Raw genomic sequence first — 27,662 nt, forward strand, 5'->3', positions numbered from 1 at the left:
GCAACCGAACAAGAATTGTTGGAATACGTAATAAACATTTACTGCGCCATAATTATGGAAAAAAAATAAAATTTAATAATTCTTACTGACACTATTTTACTACTTAAAAATCCAATAAGTAAATAACAATATCTTCTTAAACTACTAAGGTACATATTCTAGTAGTCGTAGTAGTAGATATTGTTGCGTAGGGGTGGGTTCAGGATCCAAAGCATTTATTCATTCCAGAATAATCTGATCTACCGTGTGTACCTTATAAAGGGCAAATTGCACAGCACAGCTTCCCTGATCTATTTCCCTGGTCTACCCTGGTGAGTTTATTGCTTACGTGCGCACTCGTTGATGTCTGTGAGAATCTTTTATTCAGGCACTTACTGAGTCCCATTAGCCTAATCTGAGGTATCTATTGTTCACTCACGAATGCACTTAGGCAGTGGATACTATCCCTCATGTTTCCACGTTACAATATAGAATAATGCGATAATTCAACAATTTTTTTCAATTCCAATTTTTCAAGACCAAGAAGTAAATTCAGCTTTTATTTTTTTCTTAACAACTGAAATCAGATTTTTCTATTTATTTTAATGACTTCTTTACAAATAGAAGTTTCAAATAATTTATTTGCGTGATTTGGGCAGATATGGCTATCTTACGAATCTCTTAGTGCCAAATATATTGATGACAGGCAGCTGTCAAACGTTGTGTATATATCTTCTCTTACACAACCTATTACAAGTCTAATTTGTTTTTGTAACATTCTTATACATATTTTTATAAGCGTGTTGGTTTATTTTTATCTAATATATTAGATATATTATGCTATTGAGATATCTGCTAGCGTTTTTGCAATGAACAGGAGTGAATTAGAATATATAGGAAACGATGTCTCGCCATCCGACAAACTCAAATTCGTCAAAAAGAAGAAGAAACGAAAAAAAATTAAAAGAAAACGATCCGACAGTGTTTATTCAGTAGAAAATAGCATTGAATCCAGTGATGATGATAAACCACTTGCCGTATGTAGACGAATCAAACAGGGTAATAAACAATATTCGAACAAATCTAAAAATGAGACTGATTATATTTCTAAGTCTTGTATTAAAAACAAAAGCAATAATAAAAAGTCAGCCAAATCAAAAAAGAAAGTTTACCAATATAAAAATGGAAAAAAAGTTTTCTGTCAATCTGGTATGTACACGGTATGTCTCACGATATTTTGGATTCGATATAAGATATTTATTTTTTTTGTACGTTTATTAGATTCAGAGAGCACTGATTTCGAAAAATATATTTATTTTGACGAAAGCAAAACAAAGCGAAAAATCAAGTTGCCTCCAGAATTGAATGTTGACGAACTCGGGCAGCAGATTCAGGAGATTAAAATGGAAAATGTATGTTTATTGGAAGAACACAATAGAATCAATGAAATCAAACTCAAAGAACGCTTAAAACTGAGAATGGAAATCGGCCGACTTAAAACTTTCATCACCGAACTTAAAGTAGTATATTTTTTTTACTTAAATTAAAAAAAACTCTTTCAATTGATTAAATTGGTCCATTTCTTTCAACAGTTATCTGGATTCTTCAACAGCGGACAGATTCCCGAAGTGGGAAACACAACAACACTAATTGAAACACTGAAGAGTCACATCAATGATGATAATTTATCCAAAATAGAAAACAACAAAGTACTACACAATAAAATCAAATCGCTAAAATTGACTGATTCTACTTTTTGGCAAGTATGTTTCGATCAATTTGAATCAAATCAATTTAAATTTTATGATATCACCATTGACTGTCGTGTTTTTACTCACCGAATTAAGGATTTCAATTCGACTGAACACAATTCAAAAGGAGTTAATTCGACTGCATTGTGGACTGGAAACTTGGATAATATTCATCCAAATAGTGATATTTATTACAAACCGAACGATTATATGAAAAATCTTCTTAGTGTTAAATTCGATCCCGAAAATCAAAACCCCGCATCAAATCACAATAGAAATAATACTAATATAGGTATATTCTTTAATAATTTAATTATTCGTGTACTATTAATATTTTGTATTTTTTACAAGCGTTTTATTAGCTTCAATCTGTTATTTACTGTATGTATGTACTTCATAGTTATGTTTTATTTTTATTTCTTATATGTAATTATGTCTTTTTTACATATTACATACCTCCTTTACGTTTCACTTACGATTACAATTCAGGAAAAAGTTTGCCTCTTATCCGATCGTTTTCATACTTTGCCATATTGCCCATTTTGGTCATCAATATAAGTAAATGGATCCTCCGCCATTATGATGGTGCAAAAATATCGTGTAAGACGCGTTTAATATCTGCCCGGCGAGATAGTCGTTGACGTTTATCCATCGTTTGTTTATTAGTTTTAAACATAGATGGCGGTAGTAAAATAAAATTATTGTTTTTATTCAAAATAATAATTTTATATACAAATTATAGAAGAGGTATGTTTTTGAAATACTTTTTTTGTATTCATAGACAATCTGTTAGACGAGTGTACATGATTGATCGAAATTAAATAAATAAACATAACTTTATTATTATAGATAAATCAAAAAGCCATACAAATGACATATCTCAAGAATCCGACAGCAATGATTCGACTGACGAATCAACGGAATCATTTTCATACAACCCAGATTGGAATGAACTGGCAACAAAGCGCAAATTAAAAAAGTTGGAGCTTCAAAATAAACTCGAGAGCGAATTAAGAGAAGAAAATGATCTAAATTTAGGTTCCGAGTACAAAAATATCAAAATATATCTATTTAACGAAATTTATTTCATACTAACTTATGAGCCAAACGTTTTCAGATATACGAAACAATGCGTCCGAGAATGAAACCGACGACTTTGAAGCAAACGACGTAGATATATTTAACATTAGCGAAGAACAAGAAGACGATGTGAAGTCCGGCAAAGATTTAAATGACGTTGCGAAGAATTCAGACAGTTAATATCGATTAAATATATGTATAAACAGGTACTATGCAGTTGAATTTCAATATAATATTTCGAAATACAACATTTTTAGATAACATCTGTGCGGAATGTGGAATGGACTCGTCGTGGTCAACGTTCGTCGCTCGTCACCGAGAAGCCTACAAGCTCGGTGCAAAATTACCACCGTGCAATACTTGCAATTTGAAGTTTTTAAAATCTGGACACTTTGACGGAAGACATCGGTATGTTTATCGATCCAAAATGTATATTTTTAGATTTTATTCTATACGCAATTTATGGGGACAATTTAAATGCGCATTTATCGTAAGCATTTAATAAAATTTGTGCGAATTAAAAAATATAGCTATCGGTCACTTCTGAGAAGAGACCAATAGCGGCCAATTCGGTGGCCATTGTTTAGCCTACTTGCACTTAGTCTGGAGATAATCCTTGAAACCAATTATAACGTTCACACAGTCTCTGGGATGCTACTCGGTCTAATCCGATCGCACTTACTCGGCAGTGTACGTAACAATATAGTATTTGTAACTTAAAAAAATAAAATAAGGTAAAAGACTTAAACCTTTTCATAAATAAATTAAAAATAATAAAAAGACTTGGATCATTTGAACAATTACAAATCCATTGTTTTAATTAGGTCAGCATTTTAATATCAAATGCGGGCAATTGATAAGTTTCTTTTATAGAAAAATATAAAGCGACCTAAAATGAATGAAATGCGCATTAACGCATCCTATATGCGCTCTCGCATGTATTCAATTTTGCAACGTTGCTCAACGTCTCTCGACCTAATTTTTCATATATCATTTTTTTTTTTTTTAACTTGTTGCTTTTTAATTGTTATTTTTTATTTAATTTCATACTACAAATGAAATATTGCTCAATGTAACATTTTTAATTTAATATAAATATATTTATTTCATAAATATACCAATTTCTTTTATTCTAATGCGCAAATGATTCGTTCTTAGGAGCAAAGTTATTTTTCTAAATGCACCATTAAATCGCACTATTGTATTCATAGATTGAAACGGCCACCTGCTAAAAAATTCCGACCTCAATCTCACATATGCGACGTGTGCGGCCAAGGATGCACCACCAGATCAGGTCTATCTCAGCACCGACTCCGACACGCCGAAGCCCGCTATTCTTGCCCCCACTGCCCTTATAAATGCAGAAGAAAAGGATACATGAAGGTATAAACTAAATAAATCACTTTAAACCATTACTGTGTAATGTATACTATTCCTTTATACATACATATATAGAAACACGTAGAGACGCACGTACGAGAGATGAACAGTTCTAAAGCAAAAGCAGCCGATACAGAACCTTCCAGACTCGACGCTGCTGCCGAAGAACGGGCCGTTCCAGAAGTGTTCACCGACAAGGATTTGTACCGGTGTGGCCGCTGCAATTACAGATCCCCGAGCATGTCGTACCTGAATATGCATATCAAGTATCATTCGGTGGAGAAGCCATTCAAGTGTGACCAATGTCCGTACCAATGCAACGCATCGAGTAGACTCGCCACTCATAAGAAGACACATTCAAATAAAGTGACTACTTATAATTACTACGAAAGCTGCAACGTAGAATACAACTCGAAGGATAACGTAGATAGCGGTGTTGTACAGCAGCCGAACTTTGTATAATAGTCTTTACCTATATATTTATATACATATGTAATGTGATGGATGAAATAAAAGCATGATTTGAATTAAATATTAATAATTTAATGAACATATACAAAAATAATATATTTAATAGCTAAAAAAATACAACATAAATAACATACATACGCACATGTTGAAAAAAAATTAATTTTATCTGGTCGTACGAAAATCATAGGAACATGTGGTTGAGTATATCGATCAAAAGTAAAATAAAAATCACACAGACAGTAAAGTCAAGATATTTTAGATCAAAGGCCGTCGCGATAGAACGAAAGTTCATACCCAATCTTAGAGTAAATCAGACTAAGACAATCGGCTGATCGTGACCTGTATAAACATAAGACAAGCCATTCATTCAATAAAGTGTCTGAACCAATTTTGAGTCCAGTTTGTCATGTGTTTTCAAAACGGAACAATGTTATTCTATCACAACAGCCTTGACATATGAAGACATTAATCACTTGCATAGTTGAATTACACTTGAAGAAAATTTCTTAAACACAATTTCATTTACAGTATAATTGAGATGATACATCTAATACAATGAGAATATCCTCTAATTATGTTCGTCATAAGATGAGGATGCCATTTAATTAAAACAGTACACACACTGCTTCTCAAAATTCAAACGATACAAAGGTCTATTCAGGCAACAACCTAGAACAGCATTGCACGGAAAATTCTATTCATACTATACAGCACCACACGTTCAGACAAGTTTTAGTCGAATGAAAGGCAAAATCAGCTTACATATATATTACACAGCACAAAATGTGGCACAATATTCGGTATTTCCTTGCATAAACCCAGAACTGCCATCAGGAAAGTCTTGATTGATCAATTCATTTATATTTCTATTATATAATCGTTATCCAATATTATATCACTTTATGTTAAGTTATGCTCTGTTATATTTAGTCAAGTTTTAGTTTTTATTTGTTTATTATGTAATTTGTAAAAATCTATAATTGGGCTCAGATGTTATTTTGTTACATTTATTCTTTATTTTTATGGATTTCTAAATCTGCTATCTGTAAATTTTTTCAATAAATAAATATTGCTTGCGTCCGAAAATATTCATAAGCGCATGCGCACTTTCGTCAGTGCGCGTGCACTCACTACTATGACGTCACGCAGTTCGTGATTATTTCCACAGTGGCCAAAGAAAACCAGTTTTGCTTGATACATTACGGTGACATGTACTGCTGTATGATATGAATAGATCGTGTCGGCTACTGCTATTACATCAACATATGAATGTACCAAAGAATAGTGTTCGTATGTGCTGTGCCAGGACGAATAGACCTTAAGACGTATATATCACTATTTTTCAGTGAGCTTTCATACCTATACAATCCGTCAAAACTACACAACCATAAACAATCCAACCTACATTTTACACAAGACTCCTTATGTAACATGCGTAAACCTCCGATGAATCCCGAATCATTAAACACGACTAGAGTTCCACTGAGATTACCATTCCGATGTCATAAACACGCTCCCACCTCATCTATCATATAAAAGAAAAACATCTGCAGAATATGTATTCATTGTAATAATGCGTTTCCATGTAAACAAAGTGACTACTGAATATTTAGCTAAGGTATCTAAGCTAAATAAAATCTCTTCATATATATATATATATATATATATATATATATATATATATATATATATATATATATATATATATATATATATATATATATATATATTCGACAGTTTGTCGATATTGTTGAGCGTGCACTACGATAACAGTATTGACGAGTAGCGTGTTCCAAGCCAGGCGAACACTTTGCTCCGGACGTACACATTCCAAGCTTGCTAGGAGATTGGAAGTGACACGACAACACGACATTGACCAATCTCCTCTCGTATTCATACAAAATCTAAATTTTAACTATCGTCCTAGCCTACAATGATTGCACAACATTGTACAGGGTGAATCTCCCCAGCCTTCTATGGCAAGTACTACGAGTCACTCGATAGCATTTAGACTGGACAACTTAAAAAAAAACCTAACCTATAAATATATATATTGTAACTATCACTGTACCCGAGCAGAATATCCCGCTACGTGATATGCACCATTGATCGACGACTCCGGGTACCAAAATCCGACTCCTCGATAAAAATTTGATCTACGTAGATATCACACGAGTACATAAACAAATCAAAAGTGCTCGAATTCTTCGGCTCTCTTAAAAATCAATCACATATACACAACGGTTTGAATCAAATTTACATTTAATTGATTTCATCTGATGATGTATTATATTTATATTATATATACTAGACATGAGTGATATTTGATCGTTATTCTTCGAAACTGCACTGACCTGTGTGCATTTTCATGTGCACGAACTGCTCGAGTCAAAGTTTGCATGAACTAAAATACACACTTAAAAGCTATACAAACAAATCATATTGATTTATACACAAAATATACATATTAAGCTCACATTTATAAGAAGTTTTTGGAATAGAAGGTGTTGTACGCGAAATTATACGCATTTGTCTTACAAAACGATGCGGTAATTTAGTGTACGTGATCCTTCATCCTATTGCACATTCTAAAACCCAGAATTCAGAATAAAACTCAATTGAAATCAATTTGAAAAGTTTCATTGAGATCTACAAATACTGTTGAAATACAATTAATAAGCTATTACAATCCTTATCTCAACACATATTATAAAAAGTGATTGTGAACACCAATAAATAAGTAGAAATTATTTATACGTATACCATAAAATTATATTATATAAATACACCATTGAATTTGAATCGCACAGACGTAATGAAATTTATAGATTGAAAAATCTCAACGGAATATTTTATCACAAAATTTCAATATGCCGTAAAAATTTTAATAATACTATACATTGGAATTTAATTCCCGTTAACTAAAATACGTGGACAACTTTACGAATACGTGTAATGTTTATAATATATATAGCACAGAATTTTATACAAAAAAGGCAATTCTCACAAAAAGGACAGATTAGATTAAAATCGATCGGCAACGTCGTCGTGCGACTTTCCCGGAATCTTGCACGACTTCCGCAGCTCGTAAAGCGTTTATAAAATAAGGACAAAAGTGTTATACACGTTAGTCACCGAGACGTTAATATACCATACATATATGTAGATTCAGTGAAAGCAATTGAAGTAGTAGTTACAATGTGAAATTTTAACATTTAATAATAATACACATTAAAATTATATATTCATTGGTCAAAAATGACGCGTTAAATCGAATGTATCAAAAAAATAATTTAACCCCTGAATTTACTGAATGAGGCAATTGTTCTTCTTTTTCAATTCAACGTTAGATAAATTACGTTCAATCTCGTCATCGTCTTCCATGCTGAAATAAAAAAAATAAATCCAGATTTAAAATTATATAAAATTAAAATTATATATACATACAGGGACCCGAACCGGTATTTTTTTCGTTCCGGTTCATAAATTTCATAATAAGAGAAGGGATTCTTAACTTTTTAACCAACTCGCGAGCTTCACATATGATTGTATTTAACACATTCAGCCCGGCGCATGATTTCATACATTTGCCCATGTGGCGGCACTGTCACGAGTATCGGTACCCAATTACGCGTGACGGCATTAAATCACTTTATATAATGAGTTGTCCCTAAATCTTTAGTCTTTTATAGGAATTTTAGTGCTGGGGTGCTCAATGAGGTGGAACCGTAAAATTATAGTCAGCTATAGTACTATCCGCGTGGCCACGGTGGTACACGCCAGGTTGAACGTGTTAAATTGGAATCTTTGTATGTGAATATAATTGTAAAGTATGTGCCTAGGGCTTCCCAGCCGATTTAAAACGAAATCAAAAAACTGGCTTTTAGACCATCTTTCAAAAAACCGAAAACCGGCTTTTTAAGGTTTCAACAATTATGAATTTCAAATTTCTATGAAAGATAAAAAAAAATGTGTATTGGATCCAAAATTTCTTAGGGAATAGGCGTATATTTCTTTGAACAACAAAAAAAAAAGGTACGACAATTAGTGGTGGCTTTGAGGGGTGACCGTAAAAAAGTCGACAGTGAAAATATCGAAAATGTTCGTTTACCATGCATACATATGAAAACCGGTTAGTATATACATATATCAGTGGCGTGCGGTTAAACTCTCTCTCCCCCCATCGTTCATCCTCACTTAATTTGCGCGAGCAGGATACAACAGGAACAAGCTTTTCCTCCCGTATCCTGCGCGCGCACATTAAACAAGGCTGTATGACAAAAAGAGAGATAATTTCACCGCATGCCACTGATATATATTATATATACATAGTACCGTTTACCATGCACCCTTTTTTTTGATCTTTCGACTTAAGGTCTTTCGATTTTCGATCTTTGCCTTCCGATATTTGCTTTTTCGACCTTTTCACTTTCGGTGCCGTGAGGTAGACCCGGCTTTGAGATATAGTAATGGACGACCAGGTCTAGGGCTTCTAAGTCGGTTTTAACCGAAACCATTTTTCAAAAAACCGAAAACCGGCTTTTTCGGCTCGATCAACTTTTTTTTTAAGGTTTTCTTTAATTCATGTTTTTTTCCACCAAACTAACAATTATGAATTTCAAATGTACATGAAAGATCAAAATAAATGTGTGGATTTGAGATTTAGTAAGGAACGAAGACCAGGTCTTAAACCAATAAAAAATTATTAAAAGCAGTTTCAATAACCAACACAAGGCCTCTCAGAATTTTGGCAAATTGGGTTTTTCATAATTTGTAGTTTTTGCGTGTTCAGCTATAAAAGTATAGAAAACGTTATTGTAAGTTTTTAAGAATAAAACGGTTACGCGACAATTGGTTCACTTCCAAAAGGTTCAACGACAAAATGTACCTGATAATTGGTGCACTGGCAAAATGTACCCGCGACAAAATCTTCACGCGACAAAATGTCCACGGAAATAATGTTCAAGCGAAAAAATGTTCAAAAGCCCTAAATTTTCCTATTTTAATGGAAAAAGTAACTTTTTATTGTATTATATATATCTATCGCGGATTTCACTGAATTAGTTTAAATGTTAGGGGTTTTTTGTAACGTCAAATATTTTGTCGCTTGAACGTTATTTCCGTGGACATTTTTCGCGTGAACCAATTGTCGCGTGAACCAATTGTCGCGTGAACATTTTGTCGCAGGTACATTTTGTCAGTGTACTAATTGTCGGGTACATTTTGTTCTTGAACCTTTTGGAATTGAACTAATTGTCGCGTCCTCGAATAAAACAGATGTGTAAAATAACTTTGAAAAGTGGAAATATTTGGACACAAATTCATCTCAGCAGTGTTCTTATTCACGATTCTACGAGGTTAGACATTATTTTTTTAATAACGGTTTTTTCGGTCCCTGCATACATAAAAATTTGCATTCAATTAACTAAAAAATTATTTACCCTTGTTCATGTTCGTGAAGATGATGAACTAACTGATCTCGAGCATCAACTACGGTGAGTAATTCACGTAATAACCTCGCTTCATCTCCCCGTTGACCTTCAGACTTGCGCCACTCTTCCACTGTTAACAATGCCCTAAGTTCTTCGTCGACTTTGGCATGCTTTACGCGAAGCTCATTTTCTTGCTCGCTAAAAGAATAACAATTATGAAATTTTATACATACATATAATACAAAATTGCATAATAATAATACGTAGTATATTTACAGTATATTCAGTTGCATCTGCCTTTTGAGTAAAGCATTCTTTTTGTTGACTAAAGTGAACCATTTCGTCATGAGAGCATTTTCCTCCTGTAATTATATTGTACGATTACTAAACGATGCATATATATGTAATACAACACACAAAACGATTCTGTGATATTATTCAAAACTGTACTTCTTCCGATTGACTACTATCCATTACGGCACGAAGCTCTTTTTCAAGAACGGCAGCTTGGTCATCGATGGCCGATTGCTCTCTCTCTAAAGCTTCCATTTCACACTGGATATAATTTCTCATATCTTTTCCGAACTACAATGACGTACATTACATCAAATTTGGTATATTATAGAATTAAATTAGTACTGTGAGAATAATTCTTACGCCTTTCATTATGAACGAATCTTTATCGGGACTGATTCTTTCCATAATGTTGGTGAAAGAGCGTAATGGCGAACTTGATTTGTTTACACCACTATCAAAATTACGTTGCGTCGGACTACGATTGGTATCTTCAAATACTGAAATAACAAAATCAATTAAATTACACCGAGCAACAAAAAAAATATAGCAGAGCGGAGACTAATCAATCGTTACTAAGTTTATCCCGCTGAATTCAAATATGAAAATGATTTTTTTTGGTTTGGTTTATAAAAATGCGCAATTTTTATAGATTTTTGGCTTTTGCAATCTTTAACTCAAAATCTGATATTGCTGTGCCAAAAGTGAGTATTGGAGTCAATGGTCAGATATTTTTTCTATTGATTGTGATTTTTTATTGCTTTAACCGTTTGCCCGCGGCCGTCTTCTATGGAAGCTTTGGGCAACAAGTCTGTAGCGCGGCTGTCTTCCATAGAATTTCTGAACTTTGCACGGGATTTTGAGCCTTATATGCGCCTATGTCAACTGTTTTAAGGTTCAAAATTGGTTGAATATATTACTGAGAGTTGAATGCCATCTATTCAATTTGCTTAAAATGAATATATACCAGTAAAAATTAGTTTTTTGTGGAACCATACTGAAACCTCGTTTGTGTGACGTCACGTCTGTTGAACAATGGCGACGATACGTCTCAATTGTATGAAGAATGATTATTTGACAATCAAGCCAAAACTACGAGATATATTATGTATTTTATTGTTTAAAATAATACTTTATGTGTTAATTAACATATCTGGTTACTTGAGTAAATATTAAAATCTGTATTTAAGGTCGAAAACTCGATTGCCAAATTTGCGAAAAAGGTGCCGCCGCATACACGGCTTGTTCGCTATATTTATTGCCGCAGGCAAATGGTTAAACGCTCACATATCATAAACGAAAGAAAACCGACAAAAATCATTCTCATATTTGAATTCAGTGGGCTAAATTTAGTAACGATTAATTAGAATCCGCTCCGTGATGTTTTGTTGCTTATTAATTATTGTAAGATGAAATATTAGTAAGCAAGCTATGTAGATTAATGTTAATAAACAGACATTTATATGAATTTAATATTAATGAAAAACCAATCATACATATGTATTTAATTCCATTACCTTCTTTGTTAATCGCATTATTTTCAGCATCGACATCGACATTTTTGACCGAATTATCAGTCTTGTCGAGCGGATTATTACCCAAAGATTTATCTCCCGCTGTTATACAAACACCTGAAAGGCAGCACGTGAAAGTGGATATGCAATATGTGAAATAGAATTATTAGCACGAAAGAGTAAGAAACCAAATCCGTAACCATATTATACCATCACCATAGAAAATGATGAATTATATAATCAGACATATGTATACATACGAAATTGCTTTTATTGTGCATACGAAATAATTACCACTGCTCAACTGTTGTTCGGCCAGAATCTGAGACGCGTTTAATACTTCAACAGTACCAATCTTATTACCAGGTGAAGTCGGACTGTAAAAAAATAATCAATAGTTTAAAAAGAAAACACTTTAGTTTATATAATAGAACGTAGAAGAGCTAAATTTTCACCTATTAACTAGACCAGCTCGAGCATCGGCGATGAGCTTTCTCGCTCGTTCCCGCAATTGAGCCTGCCTAGCGTCTTCCGATTGCTGAAATAAAACACAAGGCAACCATGAACTTCATTATAATGTGTTCAAACTGAAGATATATATTTGTATACGTACGTAAAAGATGCAATAATTAGTTTCATTGACATTATACTAACATTGACAATCGCTTATATCAAAAACGGGAACTGATTTAAAAATAATTCGTAATATAATTGCCAATTTTGATGATCACACAGTGAAAATTTTAAACGAAACGATACAAATACATCAAAACAAAACACAAAGCAAGCGACATTCACTAAGCTCAAATAAAAAAACTACATTCATGAGTAAATAAATACATAAGGCAATCTTTCAAGTTGTTCCAAATGGGTATTGAAAAATCTTGAAGGACTGCATCACACAATGCATGGGATGTAACAAACCTTCTGTGGACTGAGCGGTCCGTTTTGTACTTTAACACCGTTTAAATTCCCCGGTGGATCGACAGAGGTCGGAGTCTTAACGTAGGCGGCGGCCTCTTCCCTGGCCGCCTTCCTGGTCGCCTCCAGCAACTGCCTCGCCCTCTCCTTCAGCTCGTCGTGACGGGAGAGTAGTTGCTGATTGATTTGATTCGAAATTACGTTTCCAAAAAATATCTACATATGTATATGATTTCACACAGCTACAAATCACTATATGTCTGCTAGGTTTACTATGTGTAATAATTTTCCAAAGAAATGAAAAACGAAAATAAAACTCAAAACAAAAAACAAATACATCCATCTGATTGGCTAACGTGACCTAAAAAATGATCATGTGAAAAAGTACGTATACTAATCAAAAGACTGATGTGGACGTATGAAAATATGATTTTTTTGATTTCAATACATTTAAAACGGAAAAATTAAAACAAACGAAAATATATAAAAATGGAACATTCACAAAACAAAATTCACACTATCATCAAAAGCGTCTATTTATTATCAAAACCAACTCATGACTTTATATATGTATGTATTTGAGGACTATAAAAAGGTCACTTAACAAAATTCGATAATTAAACATACATACACGTTCACACATACCGGCTATGAGAGCGTTTTCGATACAAATTGAGCGCAAATGTAGAGAAAATTACACAAGACAAAAGTTCTACTTCCGGTTGTCGGATTATGTTCGAAATTTTTTTATTACTTATAATCACTATCATTATTATACACAATAAATATCAAGAAAATAAAAATAATTTAAAAGATCAAAATAAAATAATGAAATATTGTTTTAAAAAAAATACTACTTCCGGTTTGCGAATTCCGACCAAAACCTTATCAGCTCTAAGTTAGTACATAAAGAATACAAATATAAATTTTCAGCTTGATACGTTCAGGGGTGTCACAACATATTTTCAATTTTCTAAGAGGAACAAATCCCACTTCCCGTTTATTTAGTGATTTTTTTTTTATTTTCATCTCATTGATGCAATAATTATGCTTGAATTGAATTTTTCGTGAAGAGCACACATGTTTAAGGGGTCGAAAAAAATAGTGGGAGAAAAATCGAACAAGAGTAAACTGCCGCTTCCGGTTGACGGATGCTTACCAAATTTTATACATAGCTCGGTATTGAGCTTAAACTTCTAGATATGAAATTTCAGTTCAATAAACCAAAAGGTTTCTGATAAAAACATAAAAAACTTCGATTCTCTAGAGTAAAAGTACTACTTCCGGTTCAGGTAAAAATATTAGAGTATAAAATTTATAATTTCTATTACATGTTAAAAAATTTCAGTTTGATTCGGTTAGCGGTTTGGGAGATAGTTGAATTCAAAAACTTAAAAAAGAGGACACCTACAGTTACCATTTCCGGTCAACTTAAAAATTTACGTCATATTGATAAGAATTTCAATAACCGATACTAAGTTTTATCTCGATAGTACTAACAGTGTTCAAAAAATACACAAACACACAGCATACACACATTTTTTCTAGATCATGAAAACGTGATCAGTGATCGATTCTAAGTTCGAATCATTAAAAATCTCGAGTTCGAATTTTCGCATGATCACAAAACTTCATCTATTGTTACTACGTACATAGATAAAGTAAAAATACTCAATATAGACAACATGATACAAATGTTGCATAATAATCAAATTTAAAGATTTACTTTTGGTCTATTCGATTCAATTTAACTACAATAAACGACTACACTATCAAAATATTCACTTTTAAATTACAACTACAAGTATATATGTATATATATTTTTTTATACGCGAACTATGAATTATTGCGATGATATGACTAATTTAAAAAAATATTCATTTTAAGCACACGCATATATAAAAATAATAAACAAAAGCTCAAAATAATCCAAGCAAATTTAACAACTCAAAACCAAAACTCTCATTTGACCCATTAACTTTTATACCTGTGTCGGCTTCGGCAACGATTCCGTAGCATCGACGACGGTTTCATCTTTATTCTGATTGATTTGATGGACATCATCGATTCGCTTCACTTCGTCACTCTTTTCTTTCAATTCTAAAGTGGGCTGCTTCGATTTTCCTACATTAAAAAAGTTTTTTAAAAACATACCTCTTCTATAATTTGTATATAAAATTATTATTTTGAATAAAAACACCAATAATTTTTTTTACTACCGCCATCTATGTATAAAATTAATGACTACCAAACGACACCGAGATTAAAAATTTTCGGACTTGAAAAGCTTCTTAAACGATATTTTATCTCTATCGTAATGGCGGAGGATCTATTTACTTATGTATATTGATGACCAAAATGAGCAATATGGCAAAGTATGAAAACGATCGGATAAGAGGCAAAATTTTTCCTGAATTGTAATCGTAAGTGAAACGTAAAGGAGGTATGTAATAATAAAAATACACACACTGATAATTCTATACAAAAGTATGCTACGATTTTCCTTGCAGAGCTACTACAACTACCTTCATCCAAATGCACGGTTAGAACTTCTTGATCCTCGTCTTCCTCATCGGAGCCAAACGGATCGGTCAATTGTTTCCTCGTCATTAATTTCACCGGCCACGATTCACGCACGGTGATGTCTAAAGGTTGCGTCAACGAACTGCCCTTTATATTACTATCCTGTTTAGCGGGCTCTGCCTTCGGCACAATTCCAGAAGGGTTGGTTGCCTCTTTTACATCTTTATTCACTATGTAGTCCTTTTTGTACGCATAAGACTTATCATAGGTGACATCGTTCGTGTCTTTATTCAAAAATTTGCTATTATCAAAGGACAATTTGAAATTTTGAAACTTTTCTTTGGTCGGCGACAGCACCTTGCCCAATATATTCTTGGATGCAAGCAACATTCCTTTCATATCCTTCATATTCGTGATGGGCGATCTCTCTTTCTGAAATTGACTATCGTTACTTAATATTCTATCAGGCGAATTTGCATTTTGCATTGATTTTCTGTCTTGAGAGTGCTGAGAATCTTGAGAATCTTGAGAACTAAAAAATAAATAAAATAAAATATAATATAAAAATAAACAATGAACATAATACAACAAACAAAAAAATAAACAACATTATACCTCAAAGATGCCCGATTTGTAATCGGCTGACCGTCATTTTTCTTTTGTCTCATCGATAGAATCTCTTGCGAGAACAGCTCGACGGATATTTTAGTATCTTTATCGGTATTAAAGCGACCTATCGTATACGACGATTCTTCAGCGGTTTGACCTGAACGAATAAAAGCACTGAACAACCAAACCGTTCAATTTTAGCACAGTTAAATTTATATACCAAAGCATACCTATTCTGCTTAATCTAAATTGTCGATTGGTGAAAAGTGCTCGCAGTTGATGTAAATACGTGAGCAAAGCTAGACGATCCGGACCATGAGATCTTCGTATTTCACTGGGATGCAACAAGACCGGAACCCCTAACGTCTCCGACGCTCTCAAAACCATCTTGATATTTCCTTCAGCGTCATTCGGAGACACCTCGAGCATATCTCTATAATTTAAAAACACCAACTGATAAGTAATTCCAATTGCTGAAGATACTCTGCAGTGTAATATGATGCACTTACATTAAATCCGGTCTGAAGTAGTGTATTATAGCACAGAACGCTATACCGTTCGACCAGCTCGTTGTTAAATTAGTAATATTACATTGGGGATAATCTTTTGTCACCTCTTTGCACCACTCCAATAGATCTTGAGCGGGGGTGACGTCTCTATTAACATTGTCCTCGACGGACAACTCTCTCGCAAACTTGCCTCTGTCTACTTTAGCACCGTCGTTCATCGACACTGGAGTTTTATCGGTACAAACTTTACCGTTGTCGACGATCGGAGTGGTCACATTCGAATTATCCTCGTCGATGTCCTTCGAATAAGGATAATCGTTCAGATTGGTCTTCAGTTCTAATGGTTTCAGGCTGTGTTTGGACACCGGCTTCACTTTGGAAAATTCGACAGTTTCGAACGGATTGGTGTATTTGTGATCGTCGTAAGGCAACGACGGCAATTTGTAAGAATTGTAAGAGTCTCGTTTGGAGCCGTCTTGGAGTGGATCTAGAGGAGTAGACGCTATAGGCGTTGTGGTCAACGATGCGGCGCTCTCCGGAGTTCCCGCCAGACTAGACGTCATCATCTCCATCTGTTGCCTCAGATCCAGCATCTATATAAAATTAGAAAACGATAAAAATTTCACCAGTTTACATAAGCAAAACGTCTAAATTAGACTTACAGTTATACATCTACGAATTGTGAATAATAAAGTGCTATTTTGATGCTTGGTATGAGATCTTTAAAGGACATATCTAAAGGTGTTTTTCACAGGAGTGTGCTCATGTATAATGCCCTCCCTGAGTGCATCAGGTCTGCTAAAAACATGGATGCATTCCTGCGAGGTGCGAAGAGACACCTCTGTGAGGGACAGTACATATAAGTTAATTATAAATTTTAGAGTTAAGTATAATAATTAAGATGTATTTTTTTTAAATTAGCTTGATAGCTAAAATATATATAAATAAATAAATAAAAATAAATATCTAAACTGGGATGCTAGTAACCGATATTTAAGATACACAATAGTAATAGATCAATTCTGAAAATATTTTATCATTACAAAGTATATATGTACATATATAGTAATATAACCAACTTGGCCCAAATCCAAGGCAGAATAAGTCTAAATTTTAACCGTACCATGTTTGTACCAGATCTTAAAGCATCTGATGTCCCTTTTTCCCGTACTTTTAATCGTCATAGCCTTTAGAAAGGAAATAACACATTAAATCGTATTAGATATGTCTTTCAACATCTCAATGAACTTTAGGTGAATTCTCGGTGACGCTACAAAAAAGCAGCTGATGTGAAACAAGCTTTATATTCTATAAATCGGCAATCAATTCTCTAAATGAAGGCGCAAATTCATATACACATTGCCACACCAAAGCACACAATGCATCGGCATTGAATCCTAATTCATCCGACTCACCTTCTTATTATCAGACGGTAGTCTGTAGCCGTAACCAGCAGACTAAGTGAAAACACAAAACGCACACTCGTTTAAACCTATCGAAAATTCGAATACAACAACACGGTACGACTTATCCCAACCGCCATACCTGTTTGTAACTGGTAGAATTCTCTGAAAAGGTGAAATCGTCTTCTTCAAAGTCATCCAATGGTGCAATGTCAGAATTGTTGTTTACAGACATCAACGAAGCCATCGACTGCATATCTTCATCGCTGTGCAGGAAAAATAAAAATAACATAAACATACATAAATGTGTATATATATTTAAATGTTACAGTCGAAGGGTATTTTCAGTTATAATATATTCCAACTGGCGTTTTAGGTCATTCATATTCGAATACAATTCAACTAGTAAATTATATCTCTACAAGCGCCAATAAACTTTCAAAAATGTGCGCCAGTTGTAATATAACAGTTGAGTTTTGACAGTTCTGATGTTTTTACGAATGCTTTAGAATTCAATAATGCGTTAATATTTGCTCGGTATTACGAATAAACGTAATGATTACCGTATTATGATAGCTCTAAGAATGTGTTCAAAACAAAAATGTGACTTTCCAACTCAATTTACTAGTCGAGTGACGTTTTCAATAAAACCTAACCTATCCATCTTACCTGGTACTAACTTATAGTTGAACTGTATTTTTAGTTGTAATATACTTTGAACAGTTGGAATGTAATATTCCAACAAGTCAAAATATATAACAACTGAAAATACACTTCAACTATAACGGTAGTTGGTACCAGGTTAGATGGAATATATTCCAACTAGTCAAAATATATTACAACTGGAAGATATACACACGCAGATAAATCGCTTACGCGATATTACACTCACAGACATTATTCACAGATAAAACGCTCACAGGACAAATCACTTTGTATGTAAGTATTTTTGGTTGGGAATATCGAAAACAAAACAAATTTTCTATGACAATGACTCGTTTTTTTTTTCGATTCAAATAAATTAAATAAAAATACAAATGAATATTTAATATTAGATTCGCCATGTTTAAGCTGTTTATATTACAAGAATTAAAAAAATCTTATAATTAACTCTGTACTTTGTGAATAAATTGAGATTAAACTGGTTTGTTTATATTTTATTTATTTCTCTGTGATATGATAGTGTGTTAATTCGTCACGATACGTTTAATTGAGTTTTGGAATAATTCTTGTGTAAAAAATAACGTTTTTGTACATATGAATAATTCCGTGAGCGTTTTATCTGTGAATATGTCTATGAGCGATTTATAGCGATTTAGCCAGCAGCATAGCTTGGTCGTTAAGCTTCTGCTTAGAGTCGTGAGGTGCCGTGTTCGTTCCCGGGGCCGGGCCTCGAATGAAAATGAATTTTTCAGAGTATGCTGTTCGTCAGACCTGGATTTGTGACTCCAGGTTGATCGTTTCCTATCAGAGTTTGCCAATTTTCTCTGATTTCATTGTTGAAACGGTTCCCGGTAAAAATTGGCTAAAATCCTTCCTATATACAATATGTCACCAATAATTTGTGATTGATTAATGTGCAATAAAATAAGTTTGTGTACAATTTGATAGATGTCTCATTGATTTGCGAGTTTTTCAGTGTCTCGTAATTCAGTGACTTATATAATGAATAAAAATACTGCAATAAGGCCTTCCTGGTATATGTATAAACCGCTTTGTGACGCATTGGGGTAACCTGTCAGGTCACAGTGGTCTTTAGTAATTGTTATTATTGTAATAATAATAAAAAATAAATAAATATGGGAGTGTAATATCCGTGAGCGGTTTGTCGTGCGCGTTATGTCGGTGAGTGTTAGGTCCGTGAGCGATTTGTCGTGACACCTTGTAACATATACACAATAATCAATGAATACTAACGCAGCACTTCCTTCCCGCAGTAGAACAGAGCTGACGGTGACCTCCAAGCAAGCCGACGTAACCTAAAATGAACGTTTTTACATGAGTGTGACAAATTTAAAATCGAAATCCCATCAAATATTATGTACCTTCGTAGTGCACGGTCGCATCGAAAGCTGCAGACTCTTATGGGACGGTCCCGCCGAAGCCAGAGGTTTCAGATTCAGCGGCACCTGAGCGATTCTACGCCGTCTGCCCGTCGTCGATACCTTCAATCGAGTCATATATTAGAATTTTATTAGTTTAATCTGACTGTCCTACTACTGATGAATGTCCATCTTACATCTTCCAATATAAATATCCAGTCTTTGTCCTCAAGCTCGTTAGTACGCTGGTCCCTAAATAGAGTAACTGCTATGTTTTGATTGTCAGGCACAGCCCATATTATGCTCCCTCTGTAACATTTATAACACAATTGATCAATGAACAAATAAATATAAAATAATAAATGTTTTCAACTTCAACTTAAATATCAAACTCTTAGAATGCATTACTAAACTATGTGCATTGTAATAAATAGTGGTAGTTCTAAGAATTCGGTCCCTGACAGAGACCATACTAAAAATCTACTTCACTTATCTTTATTATAATACTTTGTACAAGAGTTTGTTGATTTATTTCCAAGCATACTAGCTATTGTTTATAAACGTGGGATTTTTTTGCTCGGCCTCAATTGAGAATTTTACCGCAGATAAACTGTGAACTCCCCACAATTAATATCTATTTTTAATAAGACTTCTGTTTACCATATGCGTAAGTTCAAAAATAGAAATGAACGCGTTTACATATGCAGCTATTTATAAATATATATCCTATTTCACTGGAAACTTAAATACCCATTAAAAATATAAGTGTTTTTTTTTTTTTATCGTATAAACTGAATATTATGTATAAGAGCCAAACAGTTACACTTAAATGGATCTCATTTAATTCATTCATATTTTAATGCTCAAAACGATCATTATGAAAGTATTTAGATGAAAAAATTTTATAGGTTTTAACTTTTTTAATGGATATTTGCCGCTTTATGTGATTCTTACGAGAAAATTTACATAAACAAATCAATTATATTGCTTCATCAGTATTTTATAGTTTTTCATTAACCTGTTAGGCATTCTTGGTATATAATATGTATAAGTATATATATATATATATATATATGTATATAGGTATGTATGTATAGAAAAATATAAATTACATACAATGCCTTGTACATATATCCATACTTGCTTTTTTAAATGAAAAAAACTGTCAACTGTCAATTTTCATAATATATAGTACGATTCAGATTCTTAATACAATACAAGCTCTAAGTTTTTATGAAGATTATAAATTGTATAAAAATTCTTTCTAAACTCGTTATGGACCGCCCAAATTTTCCGAAAACTCACTATAAGTCTACGTATTTTTTTTATAATAGATTTGGTAAATTAAACTTATTATTATTAAATTGAAATACAACTTCTTTATAGTTGTCTTCAACCGTATGAATTATCAGATCAGTATTTCTCATACTGTGCTGATTGTTGTATTCAATTTTGTATAAAATTTATATACATTTAAATATATTTTCACAGAATAATCGTTATCTATCTTATATTAAACATAGATCATCGTGTTATTAATTTGAATGTAAAAAACCAGTCAATATCAATATCTGGGGATTTGAGTATTATTATTTTGGAATATTATCGATCGATTCCTTGGAAAAATTCAAGCTTTAAAACGTAGAAATATATGTAGATATTTTTTTTAATTTATTTATCGATATTTTGTATAAAGATATGTTAGAATGATATTGTAATGTAGGAACATGTCATAGTCGACAGTCAGTTAGAAGAATAATACTGTAATGCGGGAACATGAGAGAGAATATCCACTGTCTAAGTGCATTCATGGGTGAACAATAGAGACCCCGAATTAGGCTAACGGAATCAGTAAGTGCCCGAACAAAGGATACGCTGGACTTCTCACAGACCTGGGCGAGTGCGTGTGCAAACAATAGACTCGCCAGAGTAGACCTTTAAGTGCCTAGACAATAGACACATTAATGGATCGGGGAAGCTGTGCTGTGCAACTTGTCCTTTATAAGGAAGTACACACGGTAGATCAGATTATTACTGGAGTGAGCGGTGGTTCCGTGTGGACCTCTGAGATGGTTGAATAAATGCTGTGAAGCGAATTTGGCCTTTCATTTGGATCCTAAACCCACCCCTAAGCACCTAAGTTTGAAACTACACCTTTTAAATAATACTATTTTTACAAGCCTCTTCTATACTTGACTTCGCTAACGATTCATTATGTATGAAGTTTGGAAGATTTAAAAACAACAGGCTGTGTTTTCAGTCTTTGAATTAAAGACGGCTCACAGTGAGTTAACTCTTTGCCCGCGGCAATAAATATAGCGAACAAGCCCTGTACGCGGCACCTTTCTCGCAAATTTGGCAATCGAGTTTTCGACCTTAAATACAGATTTTAATATTTACTCAAGTGACCAGATATGTTAATTAGCACATAAAGTATTATTTTAAACAATAAAATACATAATATATCTCGTAGTTTTGGCTTAATTGTCAAATAATCATTCTTCATACAATTGAGAAGTATCGTCGCCATTGTTCAACAGACTTGACGTCACATAAACGAGGTTTCAGTATGGTTCTACAAAAAACTAATTTCGACTGGTATATATTCATTTTAAGCAAATTGAATAGATGGCATTCAACTCTGAGTAATATATTCAACCAATTTTGAACCTTAAAACAGTTGAAATAGGCGCATATAAGGCTCAAAATCCCGTGCAAAGTTCAGAAATTCTATGGAAGACAGCCGCGCTACAGACTTGTCGCGCAAAGCTTCCATAGAAGACGGCCGCGGGAAAACGATTAATATAAAAATTGCGTTTTGGATTAACGTCAACAGTAACCAAAAAAAAAAAAGTACAATCAAGTGTCCAATTGAATCCATCAAGTCATTAATTACTTCAAAGGTTCTTTCATGGACGGCTCCCATTCTAGCGCCTCGGAGACGACCCTCCTCGAGCGTCTCGACCATACGACGCTCAATTTGTTCGGTTTCCTGAAACAAACAACATGTCAATTAAAAAACAGCGACACTCAAACCCAACTATAAATACCGAAAAAAAATTCTATTCATAGACCATTGACAAATCCGGCCGACGATTGCCAAGAATTGTGCGAATCTCACGTGCCGACATATTTCGCATTATGCAAAACAAACAAAATCCATACAAACGTACCATTTAGACGTAGTTTCCAAATCGACGCGGTGATATGACGCCGTAAATTCAAACTTGGCCGCCCGCTTGTTCACCCGCTGTAACCTTTTCCAAACGGAAGTCATTTTTATACGAGCCCTCTTTCTATTTATGCACTCTGTTGTAATCGAAGATCATTCATATGTGCATTTCATACTATTGTCGGATGACGGACACACACCGAGTGTACATTATAGTGAGTGGGCGACCACAATGTTGTTCGTATGCTGAAATCTGAAAGGAAATTAGATAAGGATATCAAATCGCATCACACATGAGGAAAATCACCATTTAAAAAAAATGTGTTTTGTTTAATTATATATTCATTATCTTTGGCAACAAATGAATCGTAAATTTATTATGCATTATGTTTGTATGTACATACTAGCTTAAAATACGGTTTCAATTTAGAAAATGCTTTCTATTTAAGGTTTCTATTGATCAAATGAATGAACATGGGAAATAATTAGTACACAACGCAATCTGTTAACCCTTTGAAAACTAGCGTCTTTTCTGTTGAAAGCATAGAAGTAGAATGCATAGAATCGCTCTCAGCCTCCAAAAATGTTGCTACAAAAACTCTGCACGGCAGAGTTTGTTCATTGTTAGCTAAACTTCGTCTCTCTTTCTATCTTTTCTCTCTTCTTACTTTCCGTCTCTCTCTTCGATGGCTCGCTTTTCGACGATACTAATGTTAACAATGACCATTCTATGCATTCTACTTCTATGTTTGAAAGCCATTTCCAACTAGAATTATTTAGAAATCCAATAGAAACAGGTATAAAAATTGTAGCTGGCCCAAACAAACCGTAGATCACTACCCTAGATAACTATCGCCAAGGATTTCGAGTTTTGTAAAGGTGTGTTTAGACTCTCTAATATATCTTGCAACAATATAAAATAAGCAAAAGAAATCTATTAATGAATGTATTTTTCCAAAAATATGTAGTTACATCTTTTTCATTGTTGTTAACCTTTGAAGGACGGAGCATCGAGATCGAACCAGTGTCCCTAACCGGGGTTGAGTAAGACCCCAGTATTTTTTAATCAAAATACAGCTTTTCTTAATACAAATGGGTTCAATATATATCTTATTAATCATTTTATACAAAAGTTTTAGTCCTATAGCATGTTTTTGACTATTTTTGTATTAAAAAATAACGACAAGTATCGACTGCAATCGCACATAGGTAAGGCCAACAGGCGACTACATGACTCAATAGCCACGCGCCGAAAGCGACGAAAACAATAGCTTACGAAAACATAGCTGTCTCTTTCTCTCGTATTGATTAATCGATCAACAAGAATATGCAAGCGAACAGGCAAAAAAATTACTTACGCTACCGCCTTTAAATCATACAATATAAAATAAGCAAAAGAAATCTATTAATGAATGTATTTTTCCAAAACTATGTAGTTCCATCTTCTTCATTGTTGTTAAAATGTAATGCTCACAATCTAAATGCCAAGCCATAATCTAAAATGCTCAGCAGTTAGAGATTTCCATCAGGAAATTCTGCTATGGTTATAAATTCAGAAATTCCGGTGTAAACCAGTCATTATAAACATGACAAATGAATGATACGGATTACACGAGCCATGTTCAATGCATTTTTTTTCAACGCTACCTGGAAAGGCTTAGCGGGTAGTATTCTTGTTTACTTTGCACGTGCTCAAAATACAACGTCTATTGGCGTTTTTTAGGCCCTTGAACTTGTTGGAAAAACGCCCCTCGGCGTTGGTCAGCCTTCAAAGGGTTATCTGACTTGTGATTGATATTAAATACAATTTTTCACGGTCCATATTTAAGTAGAATCTATTTAAATTTAATTATATATGTTAAAAAGTGACAAAATCTTCACTCGGAGGAAAGAGTTTATGCTAACATTTGACAAGTCGGTAGCAAGCAGGGTTTCCAGACGTCCCTATATGAGCGGGAATGTCCCGAGTTCAACAGACAAATCCCGAGTCCCGCATTGCCTCTGAAAATACCGACTTAACCAAATTTCTAAATGTACATACAAAAAAAAGTACGTAAATAGAAATGGTAAATTTCAAAAGTATCAAATTTCAAACCATTTAAGTCTCGTCCTTGAACCAAACATGAAAATCGAATTTTCTTCAATTGCAGAATTAACAATATTATTTGCAATGTTGACTTCTATACGAAGATGTCTGTTTATTAAGCAAATGAGAGAGAAAAAAATGAGAAATGGACGATATTTTTTGAAGATTAATCCGCATGCAATAATGTGTTTAAACATTCCATTGCAATTTTCAAAAGAATATTTAGTCTAATGAGTGCAACCTTAAGAAAGGAGAGAAACAGATTATTGTTAGAAACCGCAGAAGCTGAATCAATGCAATTGTAATGACTTGAGAAAATTTTTATCAAGCAAAGCTGGCGAACATATTTTGAAATAAGTTAAAAAGCTAGGAAAAAAACTGTTATGATGGCATATATTTTTTTCCATTTAATCCAGAATATAATTCCCGTAATTGTATCCATTGTATTTTAATAACTGTGATTTCTGTGGATTATTAAGTGACTATTTTTTTTATAATTTCTCATCTACATATAAACATACTTATGTATCTACTTATTAACATACATTATAATTTAATTAAAAATATTTTTTTCATAATTTCTTCATTAATTCTTACTTTTTTTTTTTTTGATCGTTCTAAATATTGAATGTCTCGATCAGTAATTTTGGAAATCTGGCATCCTTGGAAGTGACATAAATTGAACAAATTAGCTCAAATGTGTTGAAAAAATTAAATCTATTAATTTTTATCCAAGAAAATGTTTTCATTCACGAATTATTGAACATTATGTACTCGACAATAGTTCATACAGTTGTTTAATTTTCGTTTAGACATATATTGTATTTTAATATGGTTCCTATAGGAAAGAAAATATACATACTATCTAATTCAAATATCCTATAACATTCACTGAATCGTATATTCCTATTTCATTTATTGAAAAATAATTAAAACACTTTAAACAAAAAAGTATAAGTATAAACTCCAAATTTAATCATATCTATACAAACTTAATAATTCAAAAGAAGCACCATTTAACACGATACTATCACAGATAATCACAAATGTGATAAAACACTTACAAATACATGTTTTATAATTGCAGAAAATCTAATAGATACGCATACATTGTACAAAAATATATGTATCCAACCGTATAAAAAAATTTTGCATTTATACTCGACTTAAATGATACTTTAATATGAGAAAAAATGTCATCAGAATTGGACGTTTCGAATTGTACAATTATTAATTTAATATTTGAATATACATATTTAGATATTCGTTTGTTTGACGCAGCCGTGTGTGCAAGTGTATATGTATAACATGTAATATAAGAAATGTCAAGGGAAGGTTAAGAGCGAGTCAGAAGGCCATGACGTTGGTTGAATTGGTGGAGGGGGATGTGGAGAGGGGGCGGGGGGCGGAGGGCGAGGGCTGGAGGCTCAAGTCAAATGACAAGTCTGACTCTGACCGAGAGTCACTAATTGCCAAAAACACACTGAAACTCAACTGACCTCACCCCGACTCGACTGACGGCCGACTGGCTGATATTAGTCATTACGCTTTTTTTATTTACATTTAAAGCATAAGATTTTGTTTGTCGGCCATGACATAAAATTCAATTTTCTTTTTTATGGGATAATATATTTTGCACGTTTGAGTCAGGGCCGTGCCTAGGAGTTTGGCCGCCTGTGTGCAAACTTAAATTGGCTGGCCTTTAATTTTATCAGCATTTGTATAAATCATATTAATAAAAAAACGAAGTGTATGCTAGTAGTACAAAGATCTTACTTTGTATGAAATATAGTGTTGAAAATATTAATCGCAATAATAATATAATATATATATATATATATATATATATATATATATATATATATATATATATATATATATATATATATATATATATATATTTTTTTTTTTTTTTTTATTTTTTTTTTTTTTTTTTTTATTTTCATACCAGGAAGGCATTACAGGTAAACCCCAATGCGCCTTCCTGGCCAAATTACAAACAATACAGCATTTTTTTTATTATATAAGTCGCTAAATTACGAGACACTGACTTAAACTCGACAATTAACGAGACATCTATGAATTGTACATACATTTTTATTGTAATATTTACATTAATCATACTCAAATAGTGGTGACATAGTGGGTAGGAAGGATTTTTAGCCAATTTTTAATCGGGAATCGTTTCAACAATGAAATCAGAGAAAATTGGCAAACTCTGATAGGAAACGATCAACCAGGAGTCACAAATCCTGGTCTGACCAGCAGCATTACAGATATACTCAGAAAAATTCTTTTCAATCGAGGTCAGCTCAAGGGATCGAACTCGGCGCCTCTCAGAAGCTTAACGACCGAGCCACGCTGCTGGCTATATATATATATATATATATATATATATATATATATATATATATATATATATATATATATATATATATATATATATATATATATATATATATATATATATATATATATATATATATATATATATA

At 33.2% G+C, this 27,662-nt stretch overlaps 3 protein-coding genes across 3 annotated transcripts in view; 2 read left to right on the forward strand and 1 right to left on the reverse strand.

The window, feature by feature from the left end:
- LOC143909500 (uncharacterized) overlaps positions 1 to 27,662 on the forward strand; it is a 286,312-nt gene that overhangs the window by 56,177 nt on the left and 202,473 nt on the right. The window lies entirely within an intron of this gene.
- Positions 660 to 4,720, forward strand: LOC143909491 (uncharacterized). The gene is made up of 9 exons (XM_077427497.1): positions 660 to 1,188; positions 1,261 to 1,499; positions 1,572 to 1,742; positions 1,827 to 2,022; positions 2,580 to 2,768; positions 2,848 to 2,985; positions 3,068 to 3,218; positions 4,022 to 4,193; positions 4,266 to 4,720. The coding sequence occupies exons 1-9, from the start codon at positions 849 to 851 to the stop codon at positions 4,650 to 4,652; spliced, it is 1,983 nt and encodes a 660-aa protein (XP_077283623.1). The 5' UTR covers positions 660 to 848; the 3' UTR covers positions 4,653 to 4,720.
- Positions 6,531 to 26,694, reverse strand: Ehbp1 (Eps15 homology domain containing protein-binding protein 1). The gene is made up of 22 exons (XM_077427493.1): positions 26,667 to 26,694; positions 25,765 to 25,829; positions 23,083 to 23,334; positions 22,806 to 22,901; positions 20,107 to 20,218; positions 19,913 to 20,032; positions 19,785 to 19,846; positions 18,010 to 18,133; positions 16,465 to 17,057; positions 16,186 to 16,388; positions 15,962 to 16,112; positions 15,349 to 15,878; positions 14,811 to 14,947; positions 12,826 to 12,999; positions 12,357 to 12,439; positions 12,196 to 12,278; positions 11,905 to 12,018; positions 10,751 to 10,887; positions 10,544 to 10,678; positions 10,370 to 10,455; positions 10,103 to 10,291; positions 6,531 to 8,046 (listed from the first exon to the last, which is right to left on the reverse strand). The coding sequence occupies exons 3-22, from the start codon at positions 23,184 to 23,186 to the stop codon at positions 7,968 to 7,970; spliced, it is 3,312 nt and encodes a 1,103-aa protein (XP_077283619.1). The 5' UTR covers positions 23,187 to 23,334; positions 25,765 to 25,829; positions 26,667 to 26,694; the 3' UTR covers positions 6,531 to 7,967.

This window comes from Arctopsyche grandis, chromosome 3 (assembly GCF_051622035.1).
Source record: "Arctopsyche grandis isolate Sample6627 chromosome 3, ASM5162203v2, whole genome shotgun sequence".
Taxonomy (NCBI): domain Eukaryota; kingdom Metazoa; phylum Arthropoda; class Insecta; order Trichoptera; family Hydropsychidae; genus Arctopsyche; species Arctopsyche grandis.